We start from the raw sequence: 17,233 nt of genomic DNA on the forward strand, positions 1-17,233 counted from the left end.
AGGTTGGGATTAGAGGCTTAAACTACCATGCCTGGCATTCCTGCTGCTTTTTTAGAAGATTTCTATTTTTTTTTTTTGCCCCCTTTTCCTACAAGGCTTCAGAATTGGCAAGCATCTGGAAGGAGCAACAGCTCATCCATACATACCTTCTTCTCTCAGATTCTTCCCAGAGTTCCTATCTGTGACTGGAAGTCCCGCCTATCCTCTCCTGCCTAGCTATTGGACATTCAGCTCTTTATTAAACCAATCAGAAGGTGCCTTAGGCAGGTGAGGTAAAACAGCAACACATCTTCACATCATGTGGTCAAATACCCTGCAACAGTTCTTTCTGGATCTGGGCACACAGAATGCCTCTGCAAATGTTCCCAACCCCTTACATACTTTTGTCAGAGCCATACTGCAAGGTTGGGAAAGAGGGAGCTATAAGCTCTACTTCCAAGGTGAATAAACTGAGGTTCAAAGAGATGCAGTGATTTGTCTGGGGTTGTGTAGCAGGTGAGCTGATCTGTCGGCATGCTAGCTCACAAGAGCAACAACTTTGGTCCAGTCACTGATGTACTCTAGCATGGAATATGGTGGCTTACCCTTAGTAGTGGTGCTCAATAAGCATCCACATCGTGAATGTCTGAGATGATGATATGGGATGTAGGCCCTGGTTATGTGACTGCAAGGCTTTGGCTCTTTTGAACGCTCAGCGCTGTCTCCAGTTAGGGCAACAGAAAGATGTGGATTATGTTACAGAAGGCAAAGGGCATAGAAGCATGTAGAATACCAACTGTGTGGTGGCAATCATCAGGAAAGAATGAGGAACAGCTAGGAACAATGGGGAGGCCGGGCCACACTCAGTTCCATGTGGTGCCTTGTACAGGCCCAGCAGCGCGAGCACAAAGGCTGCTGGGAGCCTGCTGGGCCTGCAGTAATTGCAGAGCAACTGTTAGTGCTGGCTGCAGGTACCCTCTCCCAGAGGGCCGGCCTGTGCTAGGGGGATTGCTTTGGCCCAGGCTTCTCTGAACTTCTGGTCTTTTGTGGGCAAAATAGTTTGGAAGGGCACACCCCCAAATATGCACATGGTTATAAACTGAACACATATGCTGTCGTCAATTCATGTCAAATACAAGGAAATCTTCCTGTTCGATTTTTCCATTAAAAAAGATAACTAGCAACAGTGCCTTCCTCTGTCCCAGTGTTTTGCCTCAGCTCCTTCCGCCCCCCCCCATCACCAAGCCCAATTCTGTCTACCTCCACCAAAGGTTGACATATTTCCAAACTGTAGTCAGTGTTTGGAGCTCTAGAGTACCTACACTCTGGTCACCCAGAGCCAAGTCCCTCCCTTGGGAAGCCTGGCTAGAAGGCCTGGAAGCCAGACTGGGCCCAGGGTCTGTGCCCTCTTGGAAATGACCTTGGCTGAGTCTGGTCCCTGTCTGCAGCAGGTTATGAAGCTGTCACCAGATTTCTGACAGGGACATGCTAGGACCTACCTGCTCAGAAGCCTAGGTTATGTAGGATCCGGGGATGTGTACTGTGTAGCAGGCATGCCAGCTGCATGGGCTGGGCACACTGGAGCACCACTGAGGTGGTAACAGCCATCTACACAGGCTTTTTGATCAGCTGGTCCTGGCAGCCTTCTCCCTGTGGCTACTGTTCTTCCGAGTACACTTCCATAGTGCCTTCTCCATGAGGCTGACAGCAGACGCCTTATTCACGTGAACTCATTCAACCCTCATGCCAACCCCTGCAGGCAGGGATACGTTTACCCCTCTTGTACAGAGGAGAGGACTGAGGCCAAATTGGAAAGTCACCAGAGGCCATGTCCCAGTTTGGAGGACAGGAAGCACACTGGCCCATTACTTTTCTTTGCATTTCTGTTCCTCTGAGTGCAACTTATGTCATAACCCAAAGACTGAGACGTTTCTGCGTGTCCTGAGCTGCTGTTCCTCCTGCCCCCATTACTCTGTGCATTGCAGGGGGCGGTTCTATTCACAGAAACCCACTGTATATCAGAAGTAGCCTAGGTTGAGAGCTCCTGGAACACCCTGGCCTGTGGCCCATCATAGCTCAGCTGCAGCTTGCTGCAGATCTCTGGTCATTCCTCTCATGGTCGGGACTGACGAGACAGGACATGACCTTATCATGTCTAGTTGTCTACAGCAAAGAACAACATAGATTGCTCTTTTTTTTTTTTTTTTTCAAGACAAGATTTCTCTGTGTAGCTTTAGAGCCTGTCCTGGAACTTGCTCTGTAGACCAGGCTGGCCTCAAACTCACAGAGATCCACCTGCCTCTGCCTCCTGAGTGCTGGGATTAAAGGTGTGCATCACCACGCCTGGCATAGATTACTCTATTCTACAGAATAACATATGTCATTTTCTCAGCATCACCAAGTCAAGGAGTCCTGAGTCAGCCCATCCTAATTCAGAGGCTATCTGTGTATGACCATCCTGCTGTCATTTGGATCTTGAGAGACCCTCCTCCACCCCCACCCCCCACCCCCCACAAAGACTCACATTTTAAAGGTTTGGTCCTCAGAGTGGCATTCATAGGAAGTGGAAAGACTTCCAAGGGGCAGAGTCCAGAGGTCTTCAGAGCATTAGAAGCATGCTATCGCAAGGGCTGATCTGGGTCCTGCTTCCCACCTTTCACTCTCTTTCTTCCTAGCCTTGAGAGCTCCTGCTAAGATGCATACCACCACAGGCCCCAAATAGCCCAGCCCAATGATCATGGCTGATCCCTCCAAACCTGTGAGTCAAAACCAACATTTTCTCTTAAAAAGTTGAAGACTTCAGCTGTGTTGGTGTAACAGGAAGCTGACTAGCCCATCTCCCAAACTGGGGAAGGGGCAGTCCTTTCTCAAGTCACCTTTGAGGACCCACTCCCGTAAAAGTTGCAGATGCCAGGAACCAGCAAGGGACGTCTCCAGAGGATCCCAGCTGTCATCCACTTTGTCCCACCTTTCATATCTTTGTAGAATTGTCATATATCCTCTGGGCCCAGATTCCTGCCTACAGACTTCACAACCGTGGTGAAATGGCTATTTTATACGGCACTCAGTGGCCTCTTCAGCACCCAGATGTCACTGAAGACCCTCCCCACACAGGCTGTTCCTGCATCCCGACGCTGCCAACTGTGCAGCACCCTGAGTGTCACTGGCCTCTTCTGGGGCCCCTGTCTGAGCATGGCCATTTTTACCTCTTCCATCAGCAAATCTATCCCACCCTCCTTGGCACTTTGGTACTCTAGCCATAGAGACCTCATTCTGGGCACAGATGGGAGAAACCTGTCTTGCTGCAGTGAGGCCCACTCCCCTCTTGGGTACACAGCTACCCAGGGGTACCCACTCTCAGGTGGGGTACACAGCCATTAGGCCTAGTTCTGGAGTTCACTTTGCAAACTTGAGTTCACCTCAGGCCTGCTGACTGAAGTGATTAATGGTTCAAAATGAATACCAGGCTGTGATGAGATCCATCAAGGGTTGTTAGAAGCACACATAAATGGCAAGCGTGTATGTCAGACATCGTGGGTTGTGCTTGACTGGGATGCTTTGGGGCTGAGCAGACCTGGATTTAAAGGTCAGTTCTGTTAGCTCCTGGCTGTGTGGCCTTGGGCAGTGTGCTTAACCTTTCTGAACCCCAGGATCGTCATTTGCCAAAAGGGCGATTACAGCAGTCATGCACAAAGGCTGAGGATCAGACATCACACTCTTCTTTCAAAGGCAGTACTTTTGAAGGTCCAAGTTTGAATGGCTGGGTTGATAGGATCAGGCTCCTGGTTCTACTTGCAGTTTCCTTCTAGAACACAAGCTCTTGCTCCAGCCTGACTTGACTGCTGGGACATTGTGGTGTTCTTAGATTTGTAGGTGCAGAGAGTAGGGGAGGCCCAGGGAGATTAGCAATTTCCCCACTGACCACACAGTTAAGCTCTGGCAGACCTAGGCTCACCTTCCCATCATTCCCTGGGATAGGCTGCTCTGTGCAGGCTCCCTCTCTACTGACCAGAGAGACCCTCTTGTACCCTTCATCTATACTGATGACACACACCTGACTATTCTAAACTGTTCCTCAGAGTTGAGATCGGTGGAGCTCAAGGGCTGACAACTTGGCTGGGTGGAACCATCTCTAGGTACAGAGTCAAACTGAGCAGTCACCCTTCCGCCCCTCCCCACCAGATCCAGCCTTTGCAAGCTTCTTCAGACAAGCCCTACCCTTCCTGAGCTTCTCTGGCCTTACCTGCAAGATGCAAGCCTCAGGCTTCCTTCTAGAGCAGGAGGGAGCCTGGCCTCAGGGCTGTGTCCTGGATGGCTTTTGTCTGTCACAAGTAAGGCTGGAGGACATTAATTCATTTAGCAGTGGACCACTTATTCCCTTCATTAATTTCCTCACTGATTATTTTTTTATCTCATTCATTTATTCAGTCAGTCACTTATTCACACCTCTTTAGTCTATTATCCACGTGTTCATTTATTCGCCCATCCATTCATTCATTTCTTACTAACCCATTCATTGCTCATGCATGCATTCATTTATTCACCCATGCATACATTCGTTTACTTTTTAATCCATTTATTCATGATGCAATCATTCATTCATCCTTGCGTTCATCTATTCATTCCTTTACTTACTGATCTATTCATTCTTTCACTCATTTATTCATCCATGCACATATGCATACATTCCCCCACGCATTCGTTCATTCATGAATCCTTGAGTGCAGAGCGCTGGGGCGGGAGGCCGACGCTGGCAGGTTGCGGGTGCGAGGCCCTCCTCCTCCGGGCGCCCCTCCCGCCCGACTCCCGCGCCGCGCCGCCCCGCCCCGCCCCCGCCGGGAAAGCGCGCGCTCTCGGGGAGCCGCTGCTCAGCCGCGGGCGGGCGCGGGAGCTGGAGCGGAGCCGGCGGCATCTACGGAGCCGGCCGCCCATGCCCCGCGCGCTGGGCCCGCGGCCTCCGGAGCGCTGCGCTGCGCCCGGCCCGGCGGGGGCAAGGCCGGGTGGAGCCGCCCGGTGGCTGCGGGGATGCGGGGCTGGCGCAGGAACCTCGCGTTCTGCCTGCAGCGGCTGCCGGACGAAGGTAGGACGCGGGTGCGGAGGGGCCGGACGTCCCTGGGGCCGGAGGGTCACCGCGGGACGCGCGCTTTGCCCAGAGCTCGACAGGACCGCGGTGCGCACAGCCGCAGCGGAGCCGGGCCATTAGCTGCCACGTGCCTCCTCCTCCGCGCCGCCCGCGGGGCCTGGAGCGCAGGGACCCCGATCCTCAGAGCTCGGCGCCCAACTTTCCTGCGCACACCCGGCTTGCGACGCTGCGCGCACCAGGAGCCCTCAGCCGCCCAAGTTACAAAGAGACTGACGCGGATGAGGGTCCCTGACCGGATTCCCCTGCCGCAGCGCTGCGACGCGGCACCTCCAGGCTGCCCCTCCCCTTACCTGTTGTCTGCACGGCCCGCAGGGGAGAGGATGAGGGTGAAGCGGCAGTGGGAGGACCTGCGCTGGGCTGTCACCGCTAAGCAAAGTTTGGGTTTGATGCTAATTAGGAATTGCTAGGGCCGCGAGTCCCGGACCAAGCGAGTCAGAAGGCAGCTGCCACCCCCCAGCCCCCATAGCTCACATTTGAGGACGACACTGGGTGGCACGGGCGCTGCCTCACACCTGCCCCTGCCTTTAACCTTCACAACCACCTCTCGGGGGCGCTGTGGTTCTTTCCACTTTACAGGTGAGAATGGCCTCAGAGAGGTGAAGCCCGGATCCCAAGGTCACACAGCCCGGAAGTGGGGAGAGTTGAGATGTGAACTTAAAAAAAAAATCTATGAGACCTAAAAGATGGCTTTCGGGCCCCCAAGTTGAGTCTTGCACAGCTTCGTGTGAAAGGATCAATTTCTGACGCTTGTTGGGGAGGAGTGGGCCTGGGGAACTGGTCCTGCCCATCTGTTCTGCTTAGACCCCCTTCAAGCTTGAGTTGGTGCCTTTGATGCTTATGAGCCTCGCACTGAGAAGCTGAACGGCAGACCTGGCACCCTAGAGACGCAGGAGGGGTAGTTTCATGCCTAAGGCAAAGGAGGTAGGGTGGTCAGCTGGGGGTATGAAGTGCCTTCAGGAAGTCAGCAAACCAAGAAGGAACTCTAGCTCAGCCAGGTGCACACCACCCACCTTTAGACAGATAAGGGCTTTCTGGAAACAGAGCCACTTTGACTAAGTCGCTCACATTCTAAGGCCTTAGTCCTGACCAGATGCATAGCCCAGATCCAGCTTTGAAGTGGAGGGCTGTAATGTCCTGTAGGGAAAGCGACGCTCTCTTAGAGTTCAGGTCTCCTGCTCTACGTGTGCACACAGGCCTGTGGCATGAGTCACATGGCAGGTGTGCATAGGGTACCATGTGAGGCACAGTACAGGTTATGTGCATGTATGTACAGGTGGGTATAGCATGTATGAGATACATATGGGGTGCCTATGAGGCCTGTGACACCAGTGAGGGATAGGGGTCAGAGACACTTGTGACAGCTTTGCCTGCTATGGGTGCCATCTGTTGGACGAAGGCCACTCCCCGGTGACAAGCAGAACTCAGCCTTTGAGTATTTCCTGGAAAATCTTGGTTGGGAATTGATCCTTGACCTCAGTGCTCCAACAGAGGGTGGCGGGCGTAGCCATCTTGAGGCAGGAAATTACTATTTTAAATGGACAGAATCTCTGGCTTTCTCTGGACTACAGGAAAATTGGTTCCTGTGGGCCTGCCACTGATGAGAGGCTCTGAGATGTGGGTCCCACTGGACAAAGACTGGGTGGTGGGAGGTCACTAAGCTGAGGACAAAATACAGAGACAGGGCTCCCGTGATCTATCAGAGGGGAGCTTTACCCAGACAAAGGGATGTTTTGAACAAGACCGACTCCTTTGGGTTCCATGCTGGGTAATGAAAGGCCTTGGGGAAGAGGAATGGGCTTGGGGACCAGACTCAAGTCTAATATCTCTATCCTAGTTTGCTTAACTATTTTCGTGATAAACACCATAACCAAAAGCACCTGAAGGAGGAAAGAGTTTATTTTGCTTATAGGTCACAGTCCATTATAGTGGGAAGCTAGGGCAGGAGCTCAAAGCAGGAATCTGGAGGCAGGAACTGACAGAGACTGTGAAGGACTGCTGCTTCTTGACTTGTCCCCTGGCTCATGTTTAGTTGGCCATTTAAAATATAGACCATGGCTCAGTGGTTAAGAGCATTGGCTGCTCTTCCAGAGGTCCTGAGTTCAATTCCCAGCAACCACATGGTGGCTCACAACCATCTGTAATGAGATCTGATTCCCTCTTCCAGTGTTCATGAAGACAGGTCATTCATATACATAAAATAAACAGAAAAAAATATATACTCCAAGCCTGCCTGCCTAGGGATAGTTACTGCTCACAGTGGGCTGGGCCCTCCAACATTAGCAGTCAATAAATTCCCCCACAGCATGCCCATAGAGGCAATTCCTTCATGGAGGTTCCCTTCTCCAGATGACTTTAGGTTTGTGTCAAATTGACAGCTGAAGCTAACTATGACAGCGTCTCTAAGTGCCAACTGGGTGACCTTGGGCATGCTAATCTCCCCCCTTCCTTTTTGCATTGCTAAACATTGAACTCATGCTTGCTAGGTAAGCTCTTCACCCTGTTTTGGAACCTAAGTTTTTTGTTTTTTGTTTTTTTAATCCCACCCTCAGGTGTCATGAAGAGTCCCTGCTGTCCTGTCTTAGTGTAGGGACTAGCACACAGTAGGAGGTCTTTCTTCCTGATGGTTACAGCTGATCTGACCTTAAATTTCGGGAAACAACACAATCCTTAGAGAGCTCAGGACCCAGTGTGGATTTTGTGTTGAGTAGCCTGTGCAAGGCAATCCATTGCTACGATTTGGGGTAGTCCACAGGGTAGTGTCTATGGTGTGGCTAATTTATCCGCTGCCTTGCACTCTGAGGTTGACTTAAAGTAATAGGATTACTTAGCATCATTTTTGGAACCTGGAGCAGTAACCAGGATCTTGGAAGAGGGAAATACAAGGCCATGCAGTTGCAGGAAGCATTCTGTGATTCTTGCTTCAAAATACTCTCTGGCTCTCTGGCTCTCTGGCTCTGGCTCCGTCTCTGTCTCTCTCTCTCTCTCTCTCTCTCTCTCTCTCTCTCTGTGTGTGTGTAAGAGAGAGAGAGAGAGAGAGAGAGAGAGAGAGAGAGAGAGAGAGATGCTCCAGTGAACCTTCACCTTGACCTTCATGCTCCTATACAGTGACACATTCTCTTCCATTCATTGTAGCAAATGCTTCATGAAAGACACCCCCCCCACACACACACACACACATGAACCAGTGACTGTATGGTTAGAAAAATAAAAGCAGGTCTTTAGCTGAAAGTTGTTCTAGTCTGCCAGACCGGCAACAGACACCCAAAGTGCCCAGTTCTTGGAGGATGCTACTGAGAGATAAGAGACTCTGCAATCCAACTGAGATGGTCAACTGTTAGCCAGCAGCATCTTCCCAGGATTGGCCTGATTTAGGTTGTCCTTTGCCGGTCCTTCCTGCTCTCTGACAGACTTTGGAATGTTAACCAGGGGGTATCAGCAGTCATCATGCTCTACTCTCTCCAAAGAGATGGGGAATGAAGGAGGTGCCGCCAGTATGTCTAGAGCCCTGCTTTGTGTGCGGAGGGTCCCACCGTGAACACAGACAGGGAGAGATAAAGACGTGTCCAAGTCAGTGTGAAAGGGATAGCTTTGGAATCTTCCCTGAAATGAGCTGACTCCTGGGGGAGATGTACTGCAAAGCCCCAGGGAAAGGGATTTCTTCAGGAAGGGCATATGTGGCCAAGGAAAGTGACTTCAGTTGCCTGAAGAATAAGAAGGCCTAGCAGTGCAGCAGTGATTTGGGCCAAGAGCAGCAGGTGCAAAGAAAAGTATGGGTGTTCAGGGGTCGTGTATGTTGGACAGTGTGACTTGAAACAGGAAAGGAGGCAAGAGGGAGAGGGATGAGCTGTAAGGCTGAAAGAACTCGGATCCTGAGATGCAAGGTATCTAGCCCCTATGGCAGGGACTTTTTGGTGAGCGCCTTGGGAGGACTTAACCCAGGGCAGATGTGGGAAAACAGAGAGAGGAGAGGCTTCTACAATAGGCCCGAGGCGGCTCCCGGATCTGTCCAGGGTGCTGACAGGCGCGTGCCAACTGTCTGGAATTACAGCTGTTAGGATGGCATGCAAGTGTGTGTGCACGCACACGCCTGTGTCCTGTGGTACCCAGTTAGCTGATGTGTCCCTGTGTCGGTTACCTAGGAGACAACGGGAAAGATGATAGGATGGAATGTGATTGGCTACTCACTCCTGCTGCTCATCTCTCTGTCAGACCCGCAGGCAGGGGTTACAAATGGTCCTTGTGGGCATGCCAAATGCCGGAGAGAGCCTCGGATGCTCACAGCCTCAGGCCCTCTGCATGAGTGTGGCTGCCAGTGCGTGCCATGCACTCAGCTTGAACAAAGCGGCATCTGGAGCTGATGGACGTCCTGCTGTGAAACATCTGCTTAGGGCTTTAAATCAGGTAGCGGGGACCCGATAAATTTAAGAAGAACTAGCCAGACTCAGGAAGGGATCTTTTGTTTGGTTTTAATAACTGTAATGTCAACACACAATCTGATTTTAAATGCCTCCTTGGGCCTCCAAAAATGCAAATAAGGCTTTGAACGGCGGAAGTTATTTCCCATGACGAGGCGGGTGATGTCAGTGAGTGGCTGCCCCGCCTCCACCTGGCCCGCTGGGTGGGGTGAAGCTGTGATTGGGCTTTTCCTTCCCTCCCCGCCCTTAGAACATTTCATTTTCCTGTACATTGTGAGTGAAGGGATATAAGATCCACATTTTGCTTAGAAAGGTGTTAGGGGAACAAAGCTGTGTGCCACCTTTCCATAGCAGTCAGGGGTGGGGGTGGGCAATCATTTAAGCAACCCGAACAGACAAAAGAAAACAAAACAGAAATCAGCTCTGAGACCACAGAAGGTTAGCCCTGTCCGTCTTTTCTCCCACCGCATGCTTCAGACTCGGTAGGTAATGCGGCCCGGAAGGAAGTCAGCAAAGTTCCCTTGTGTTCCCAGCTTCTCTGTCCTAAGCTCAAGTTTTCCTGTGCCCAGAGCGAGACTTCTCAGTCTCTTCCTTATTTTTAGTGAGAACAATAACAAAAAATTTCTCCCGTAGAGCCAGCATGGTTCTATTTAGAGCACTTTCATTTCCATGCAAAAGGAAAGCAGATTTCTGTGGTCTGGAGACCAACCTGGCCTCCATATGGAGCTCCAGACCATCAAGATTCTACAGCACAGCAAGACTATCGGTCCCCTGCCATCTTCTCAGCTCCTTCTTCGCTACCCATGTCATCCTCTCAGCCTGTCTGAAGGTCTCCATTGGAACAGCACACACTGTTGAAACATCACCCCTGGGGCCCAGGACTTACTCAGAGGTAAGACAGAGTCCACAAGAGGAGCGAAGGGAGCCCAAGACTTCTGCACTCTGTCGCCTCTGTCAGACCGTCCTTCCGTCCAGTGTTCTCTGATCACTTCCTTGACCTGTGCAACTGTCCCTTCCCCGACCACCCATCTGACCCAGCAGCCCTTCACCTCTACAGCTTCCTCCCTGCAGCCACTAAGGAGCTGACTTCTGTTACCTACCTTTCCTGCTAGTATATGTCATGCCAGCCGCCATCATGTCTGTGGTCCACTCGGAGATACTCAGCTGCTCCTTAATGACACACAAGAGGGAAAGGCAGAGGAACCACCTCCAGTGAGCACCTGTTGTGAGCCAGGGCCTGGGCATCCTTTCTCACATTCTTCCTGAGACGTGATGCCTGCAGGGAGGACAGTGAAGCTCCAGGAGGGAGATCCCCTGGTCTGGGCATCCCTGTTTAGCTGAGTGCTCTTCCCAGCCTTGTGCAGCCCCCTCCCCAGACCTGCTTCTACTCAAACCTCTAGTCCAGACTACCACCTGGGGGTGGGGGCTTCAGTCCCAGCCGTTGTACTGAAGCTGTGGGATGACATTTGATGACTTTGCCTCTGAGCCTCCCCTGTCTTCTCTGTAAAGTGGGAGCATGAACAGCCTCCAGGCAGAGGAGTGGTGAGGAGGCAGAGAAATAAGGTAGGAGAGGTGGTGGGGTCCTTGTGGGATTGAAGCCGAGAAATGAAGTCAGAGCCTCATTAGGGAGAGCAGAGCAAGATCAAATGTCCTTCTGTGCCCCAGGGCCACAAGCTTGAGAGACAGATCAATCAATGTGTGCTTCTATATTGGAATGGGATAAAATCACGCCCTACCATCTTCAAAATTTATAATCAATTTTTAAAAACTCGTGTGTGTGTGTGTGTGTGTGTGTGTGTGTGTGTGTGTGTGTGTGTGTGTGTGTGTGTGTACGTGCATGTATATCACATGAGTGCTGGTACCCATGGAGGTCAGAGGCCTGGGAGCCCCCTGGAGCTGGAGTTGCATGCAGTTGTAAGCTTCCTGATACAGGTTGTGGGATTCAAACTCAGGTCCTCTGCAAGAGCAGCCAGTGCTCTTATCCACTGAGCCCTCTCTCTAGCCCCATATACTTTATTTTTTCTCAAAAGACAATTAAAATAATCTCAGGCAGAAACCCCTTGTCTTTTATGAAAAAAAAAATGAATAAAATATTCTGAAAGAAGTAAAAAATTAAAAAAAAAAAAGTGTCTCGGGCCAGACAGGTCCTACAGCTACTTGGTTAGCCCATCTGGGCCTCAAGTTTCCTCCTCAGGAAAATGAGCAGATAACCCTCCCCAAGGAGGTGGCATGTGGATGCAGTGAAATAAAGCAGAAGAGGAATTTGTTTGGAAGTCACAGGCCAATCCTCTGGCGCCTTTAGGAAGGTGGGCGGGCAGGAGAGGGTGGTGCTGTCAGGTGACCCTGGAGCAGGGACCAGGTTAGAGGAGGCTTAGCTGCGCTGGCTCCTGAGTGTGCTGCACACCATGCTCTGTGCGCTTTACAGATTAGCTATTAGTTTTCATTGTAACCCTAAGAAGCAAGAACTGGGTTGGCTTTTTTGGCAGTGCTGGGATGGAAGCCAGGGCTTTGCAGAGGCAAGCCACTTGGCAACATCCTTGGGCTTTTTGGTGCAATGAGACAGGGTCTCATTGTAGAGCTGGCCTTGAAATCTCAATTCTCCTGCCTCAGCCTTCCAAGTGCTGAGATTACAAGCATGCAACATCATGCCTGGCTGAGAGAGGCACCATTTTCACTTCCTGTTTGTCAGATGAGGAAACTGAGGCAGAAAGGTTGAGTGACTTCCAAGGTTGCGTACAATGAGGAGCAGGTCTGATCTTGAACACAGGCTGCTGAGTTCAGGGTCTGTTTTGCACCACACGACCTTCCCCAAGGTGTCCTTTAGACGTGTGCATCCTGTCCTCGAGGGTCTTTCCTGGCTTGGGGATGGGCTCCCTCCCCAGGACTGTGGTCTGTAGAGCTTGATCCCAGGACAGGGAGTCCTACCTCTGGATGGACCCTGTAAAAGAAGAGGGTGATTTACCAGGCCAGAAGAGCAAAAATGGGGATGCTGGCCACAAGGCAGGGCTTGTTTGACTGTCTGTGGCTGGAAGTATCAGTTACTAACTTTAGGTGAGAGGAGAGATTTCATACCACTTTCTTTCAAAGACATGGCACGTGTCTTTGAACTTGCACTCCTGCTGTCCTTAGGGAGGTATATTACCACACTCCCCACCCGCACAGGGTCTTGGTCATTCTTTCCTCCTCACCACAGCCTTGCCAGGAAATAGAAACTCCAAAGGCGAGTTTCACAAGGGAAACAAACTGAAAAAAAAAATGGAACCAAAAAAGTAAAAAGTGTTTATGACCCAAGAAACCACAGACAAGGTTCAGGCTGCCCCCCCCCCCCCCGGAAGAATAGTTCACGGCACAGGACACTGGCAGACGATAACACCCCGAGCGCAGAAAGATCCCTCCGGTAAAAAGATCTAAGAAATCTAGGCAGTGGTGACATCCGCACGGGGGGGGGGGGGGGGGGGGGGGGGGGGGTGGGGGGGGGGTTGTTAGCAGCAATGGCCAGGGTGAAGAAGAAAGATGGCCGCTGCCATGTCATCTTTGATAATTGTCATGGTAGCATGGGGGAGACACTCACCGAGACAATAGCAGAACATCTATTTTCTTAAAGGCTTTTTTATTTTTTTAAAGGTTTTATTTATGTGTGTGAGTGTTTTGCCTGCAGGTATGTCTGTGCACCATGTGTGTACAGTACCCTCAGAGACCAGAAGAGGGCATCAGATCCCCAGAACTGGAGTTACTGACAATTGTGAGCCACCCTGTGAACTGAACTTGAGTCTTCTGCAAGAGCAGCCGATGTTCTTAACCACTCCAACCCCATAAGATCAAGTTTAATTCTTTTATTTATTGTTGTGTGTATGTAAGAACACATGCCAAAGCACATGTGTAGGTCAGAGGACAACTCTGGGCAGTCAGTTCTTACCTTCTGCCTTTACATGGGTTCCAGGAGTGGAACACAGGCCATCTGGCTTGCACTGTTAGGTGGAAAGGACCTTTATCCACTGGACCATCTTGATACCCCCAGCACAATGTTGGTTTTGAGAGGAAATGTAAAAATTCATAGTACCTAGTGTTGACGAGACCCTGGGGGAAGCAGGTATGGATGTTACAGTCAGCAGAACCATGTTGGAGGGGATTGCACAGTTACCTGCTAGTCTAGAAAGTGCTAACATCCTTTGGTCCTCCCTTCCTTTCCAAAGTATTCTAGGAAACTCTAACACAGGGGATGGGATGAGGAGATCTGTTTCCATGTGTCTTAGTTACTTGTCCAGTTGCTGTGATAAAATACTCTGCCCCAAACCACATCCTTCCCTCTCCTACGCTGGGGAACCACTGTTAACCATTTCTAGCGTGCCCTTCTGGAGATTTCTTTACCTCGGTAGGCCACCGTTGATGCTTTCTTTCCCCGCCTCTCCATCAATGCCGGCATGCCAGCCCACGCTTCTGCACTCTGCTGTCAGATCTACTGTGCACAGAGATGGCTAAAGTGAGATAGTTCACCTTTGGGGCTGGGTGCGGTGGAGCGCGCCTTTGATCTCAGCACTCAGGAGGCAGAGGCAAGTGGACCTCTGGGAGTTTGAGGCCAGCTTGGTCTAGAGCAGGAGTTCCAGGACAGTCAGGGAGACATAGAGAGACGCTGTCCCAAAACAAACAAACAACCAAAACCCATGAGCGAGTGCACCTTTGAGAGTGCACAGGGTGACTGCATCTCACTCCAGCTTAAGCAACAGAACCACAGTACCACACAGCTCTCTAAAGGCTGTTCACCCTTGCCTTGCCTCTTCTTATTTTTTAATTAAAGTTGTTTTCATGCACTATATTTTGATCATATTTTCCCCTCCACCAACTCCTCCCTATCCACCCAATCAAATAAATAAAAAAAAAAAAAGAAAAAGAAAAAGAAAAGAAAAAGAAGGTAAAAACAAACTAAAAAAATACAACTAATTAAGACAAAAATACCAAAACAAAACACAATAACCCAAAACGAGCACAAAAAGAACATGGAGTCTGTTTTGTGTGGGCCATCTGCTCCTGGGCAGGGACCTGCCCTGGAGGGTGGCCCATAGCCCATGAGGCTGTCCTGCCTCCTAAGAGTGATTTATTTGGTAGGAAGAGGACTCTTGTGCAGTTCAATGTCCCTGGTTTGGATCCCCTTTGTCTAGTTACTCAGCAAGGTGGGTACCTCAGGCTCAGAGGAGGGGATGAAGACAGTGAGGTGGGCTGGTGTGGAAGGCACTGGCGCTTCCTGCTGGACTTCTCGAGCTGGGAAATTCCATCTGGCAGACAGCCATCCAAACAGCTGCTCTTCCACCAAATGAACAACTGCTTCCCCCTTCCTGTCCTGGGAGGTAATTTATCCCAGGGTGAGGAATGAATTCTCCCATGATGCCTTCCTGCCAGAGACCCTGCAGCCTGAGATTTACAGCTAGCCTTCTGCACAGAAGGCTAGGCTCAAGATTGATATCAGGGGTACAGAGTAGCTGCTTGGGGTTGGTGAAGTCTTGGATGACAGGCAGCGGGGGCAACAGTATTTCACTGTGAGGCTGGGCCAGGCTGTAAATCAGCAGGCTGAGGCCTCCTCCCCACAGTCATGCAAAGCGGCTGAGGAGACTGTGCCTGGGGACAACATTTAAGACCACCCTCAGAAGCCACTTGGTTTGACTCTCTTGGGTTCTAGGTGGGGAAGTGGGGTACTGAGGAGAGGAGCAGTTGGCCAGGGATCCTTTGAGTGGATCCTTCAGCTGTTTTTGGTTGTTGTTGTTTTGTTTTTTTGTTTTTTGTTTTTGTTTTTTCCTTCCAAGCAGAAACCAGCTGAGCCACAGAGCTCACTCAGAATAATTGGTTTTTGGTGTTTTGAGACAGTGTCTCACTATATAGCACTGGCTGACTTGGAACTTGCTGTGGAGTCCAGGCTGGCCTCAGACTCACAGAGATCTGCCTGCTTCTGCTTTCCAGATGTTGTCACCATGCATGGCCAACTCTAGGTCAAGAGCCAGTGATTTGCTGGGACCGTAACAGTGACTAAGAGCTTGGTGAACGCTGCCAGCAGGAATGCACAGGCTCAGCTCATCTACTAGGGGTTGGTGGAGACACATTCATGACAGGAAGGTGGAAAAGAATATCAAAGGCTTTGGTTGGCATTTGATCTTTTGTTTGTTTGTTTCTGTGTGTTATACATGACACACTATGAAGAGATGTGTGGCTAATTAATAATATAACATGTTCATGGGACTGTGGAAGCATCACAGATATCTTTTACAGGGGAGGGTTTGAAGCCGAAAAAGTTGGGGGACCATTCTCTGCCTACCTGTAGGATCTGGGATCTTAGAAGGTGGAAGATGGGGCTGGCAGAGGATGGCTCTGTAGTGGAGCGTGTTCAAGTACTGCTCTTGCAGAGGACCTGGGTTGGGTTCCCAGCATCAAAGTCATTGTCGGGACAAGTGGCTAACTGAGGTGCCTAAAGTGGCTAACAGTGGCGCCTATTAGCATACCAAAGCGTATGCTTGCCTCCAGGCTTTCTCAGTGTCACAATACCTGGCGCTGCTCAGCTCTCCTCACCCCACCCCTACCCTAAACTCCAGCTCATGGGCTTCCTTCCCCAGCTCCTCTTTCTGTCATTTCAGACCTGTGTGCTCTTGGCTCTCCCTTTTGTCTTTCTCTCTTGGCCCCCTCTCTTGGTTTCCTGTGCCCACTCTCTTCTCTCTCGCCCACCCCCTAGCGTGGACGAGTGCATTCTGCCGGCCATGTTCAGTGTACTACCTCCCCACTACTCTGGACTCTTCCAGATGCCTCTGGCAGTACTCCCCCTCATATCTACAATAAAAACTTTCCCCTCAACCATACCTTGGAGCAGTCATGTCTTCAGTTTATACATCTAATGCCCAAACCCTCAGGTTATACATCCAATGTGATTCATAACTGCCTATAACTACAGTCCCGGGGGATCTGATACCTTCTGGTTCTGAGGGCATTTTTTGCACACATGTGCACATACTCACACATATGTACACAGGTAAGTTTTAAAATGTAAAAAAAGAAAAAGGCCATTTAGGTAGTGAGTCTTTCATTAAATCCTAGTGGCTTTAAAAGAAACGGAACACACATACACACACACTTGTGTGCATACACACCCATATGTCACATGATATTCTATATGGCCTGAGACTTTGTAGCAAAAGAATGAGGTTCCTAAGGCATTACAACCAGAACTGTGAGCTAAAATTAATATCTCTCTCTCTCTCTCTCCCTCCCTCCTTCTCCCTCTCGCCCCCCCCCTCTTTCTTTTATAAGATCAGTAGCCTCAGAACTTTTATCATAATCAGAAAAAGCAAACTAAGGCCCTATTTTATAGCCGAGGAGCTAGAGACACAAAAAGAAAAGAGGTTTGTCTGATTGCATCTCACAGGCCAGTGGTGTGGCTCTTCCTTTTCCTCTCTTTCTGATGAAGAAGGAAAAAAAATCACCTTACAAGGTGTTTGCTGGGCATTTAAATCTTTTAAATAATGAAAAAACGTCAGTAAAGAAGAGTGTGGCCACGGCCATTTCCCACAGGACAGATAGGTGCATGTTTCTGATCTTTGGCTAACATTAGAAAAAAAAATCAGTCTTTCAGATTCAGGATATAACTGTTGTCACTGAAGACTATCTTGATAATAAAGACCCAGCCTCCTGGGGTACTCTAGTGGATTCTGTCATGCCAATG

General features: G+C 50.3%; 1 protein-coding gene across 6 annotated transcripts in view; it reads left to right on the top strand.

The window, feature by feature from the left end:
• Positions 1 to 4,808: 4,808 nt before the first annotated feature.
• Grip2 (glutamate receptor interacting protein 2) overlaps positions 4,809 to 17,233 on the top strand; it is an 81,757-nt gene continuing 69,332 nt past the window's right edge. For all 6 annotated transcript variants that reach the window (XM_036180659.1, XM_036180662.1, XM_036180663.1 and 3 more), the window contains exon 1: positions 4,809 to 5,059. In XM_036180659.1, the coding sequence (XP_036036552.1) occupies positions 5,005 to 5,059 (55 nt within the window). In that variant the 5' untranslated portion in view covers positions 4,809 to 5,004. The remainder of the gene's footprint in view (positions 5,060 to 17,233) is intronic.

This window comes from Onychomys torridus, chromosome 3 (genome assembly GCF_903995425.1).
Source record: "Onychomys torridus chromosome 3, mOncTor1.1, whole genome shotgun sequence".
NCBI lineage: Eukaryota > Metazoa > Chordata > Mammalia > Rodentia > Cricetidae > Onychomys > Onychomys torridus.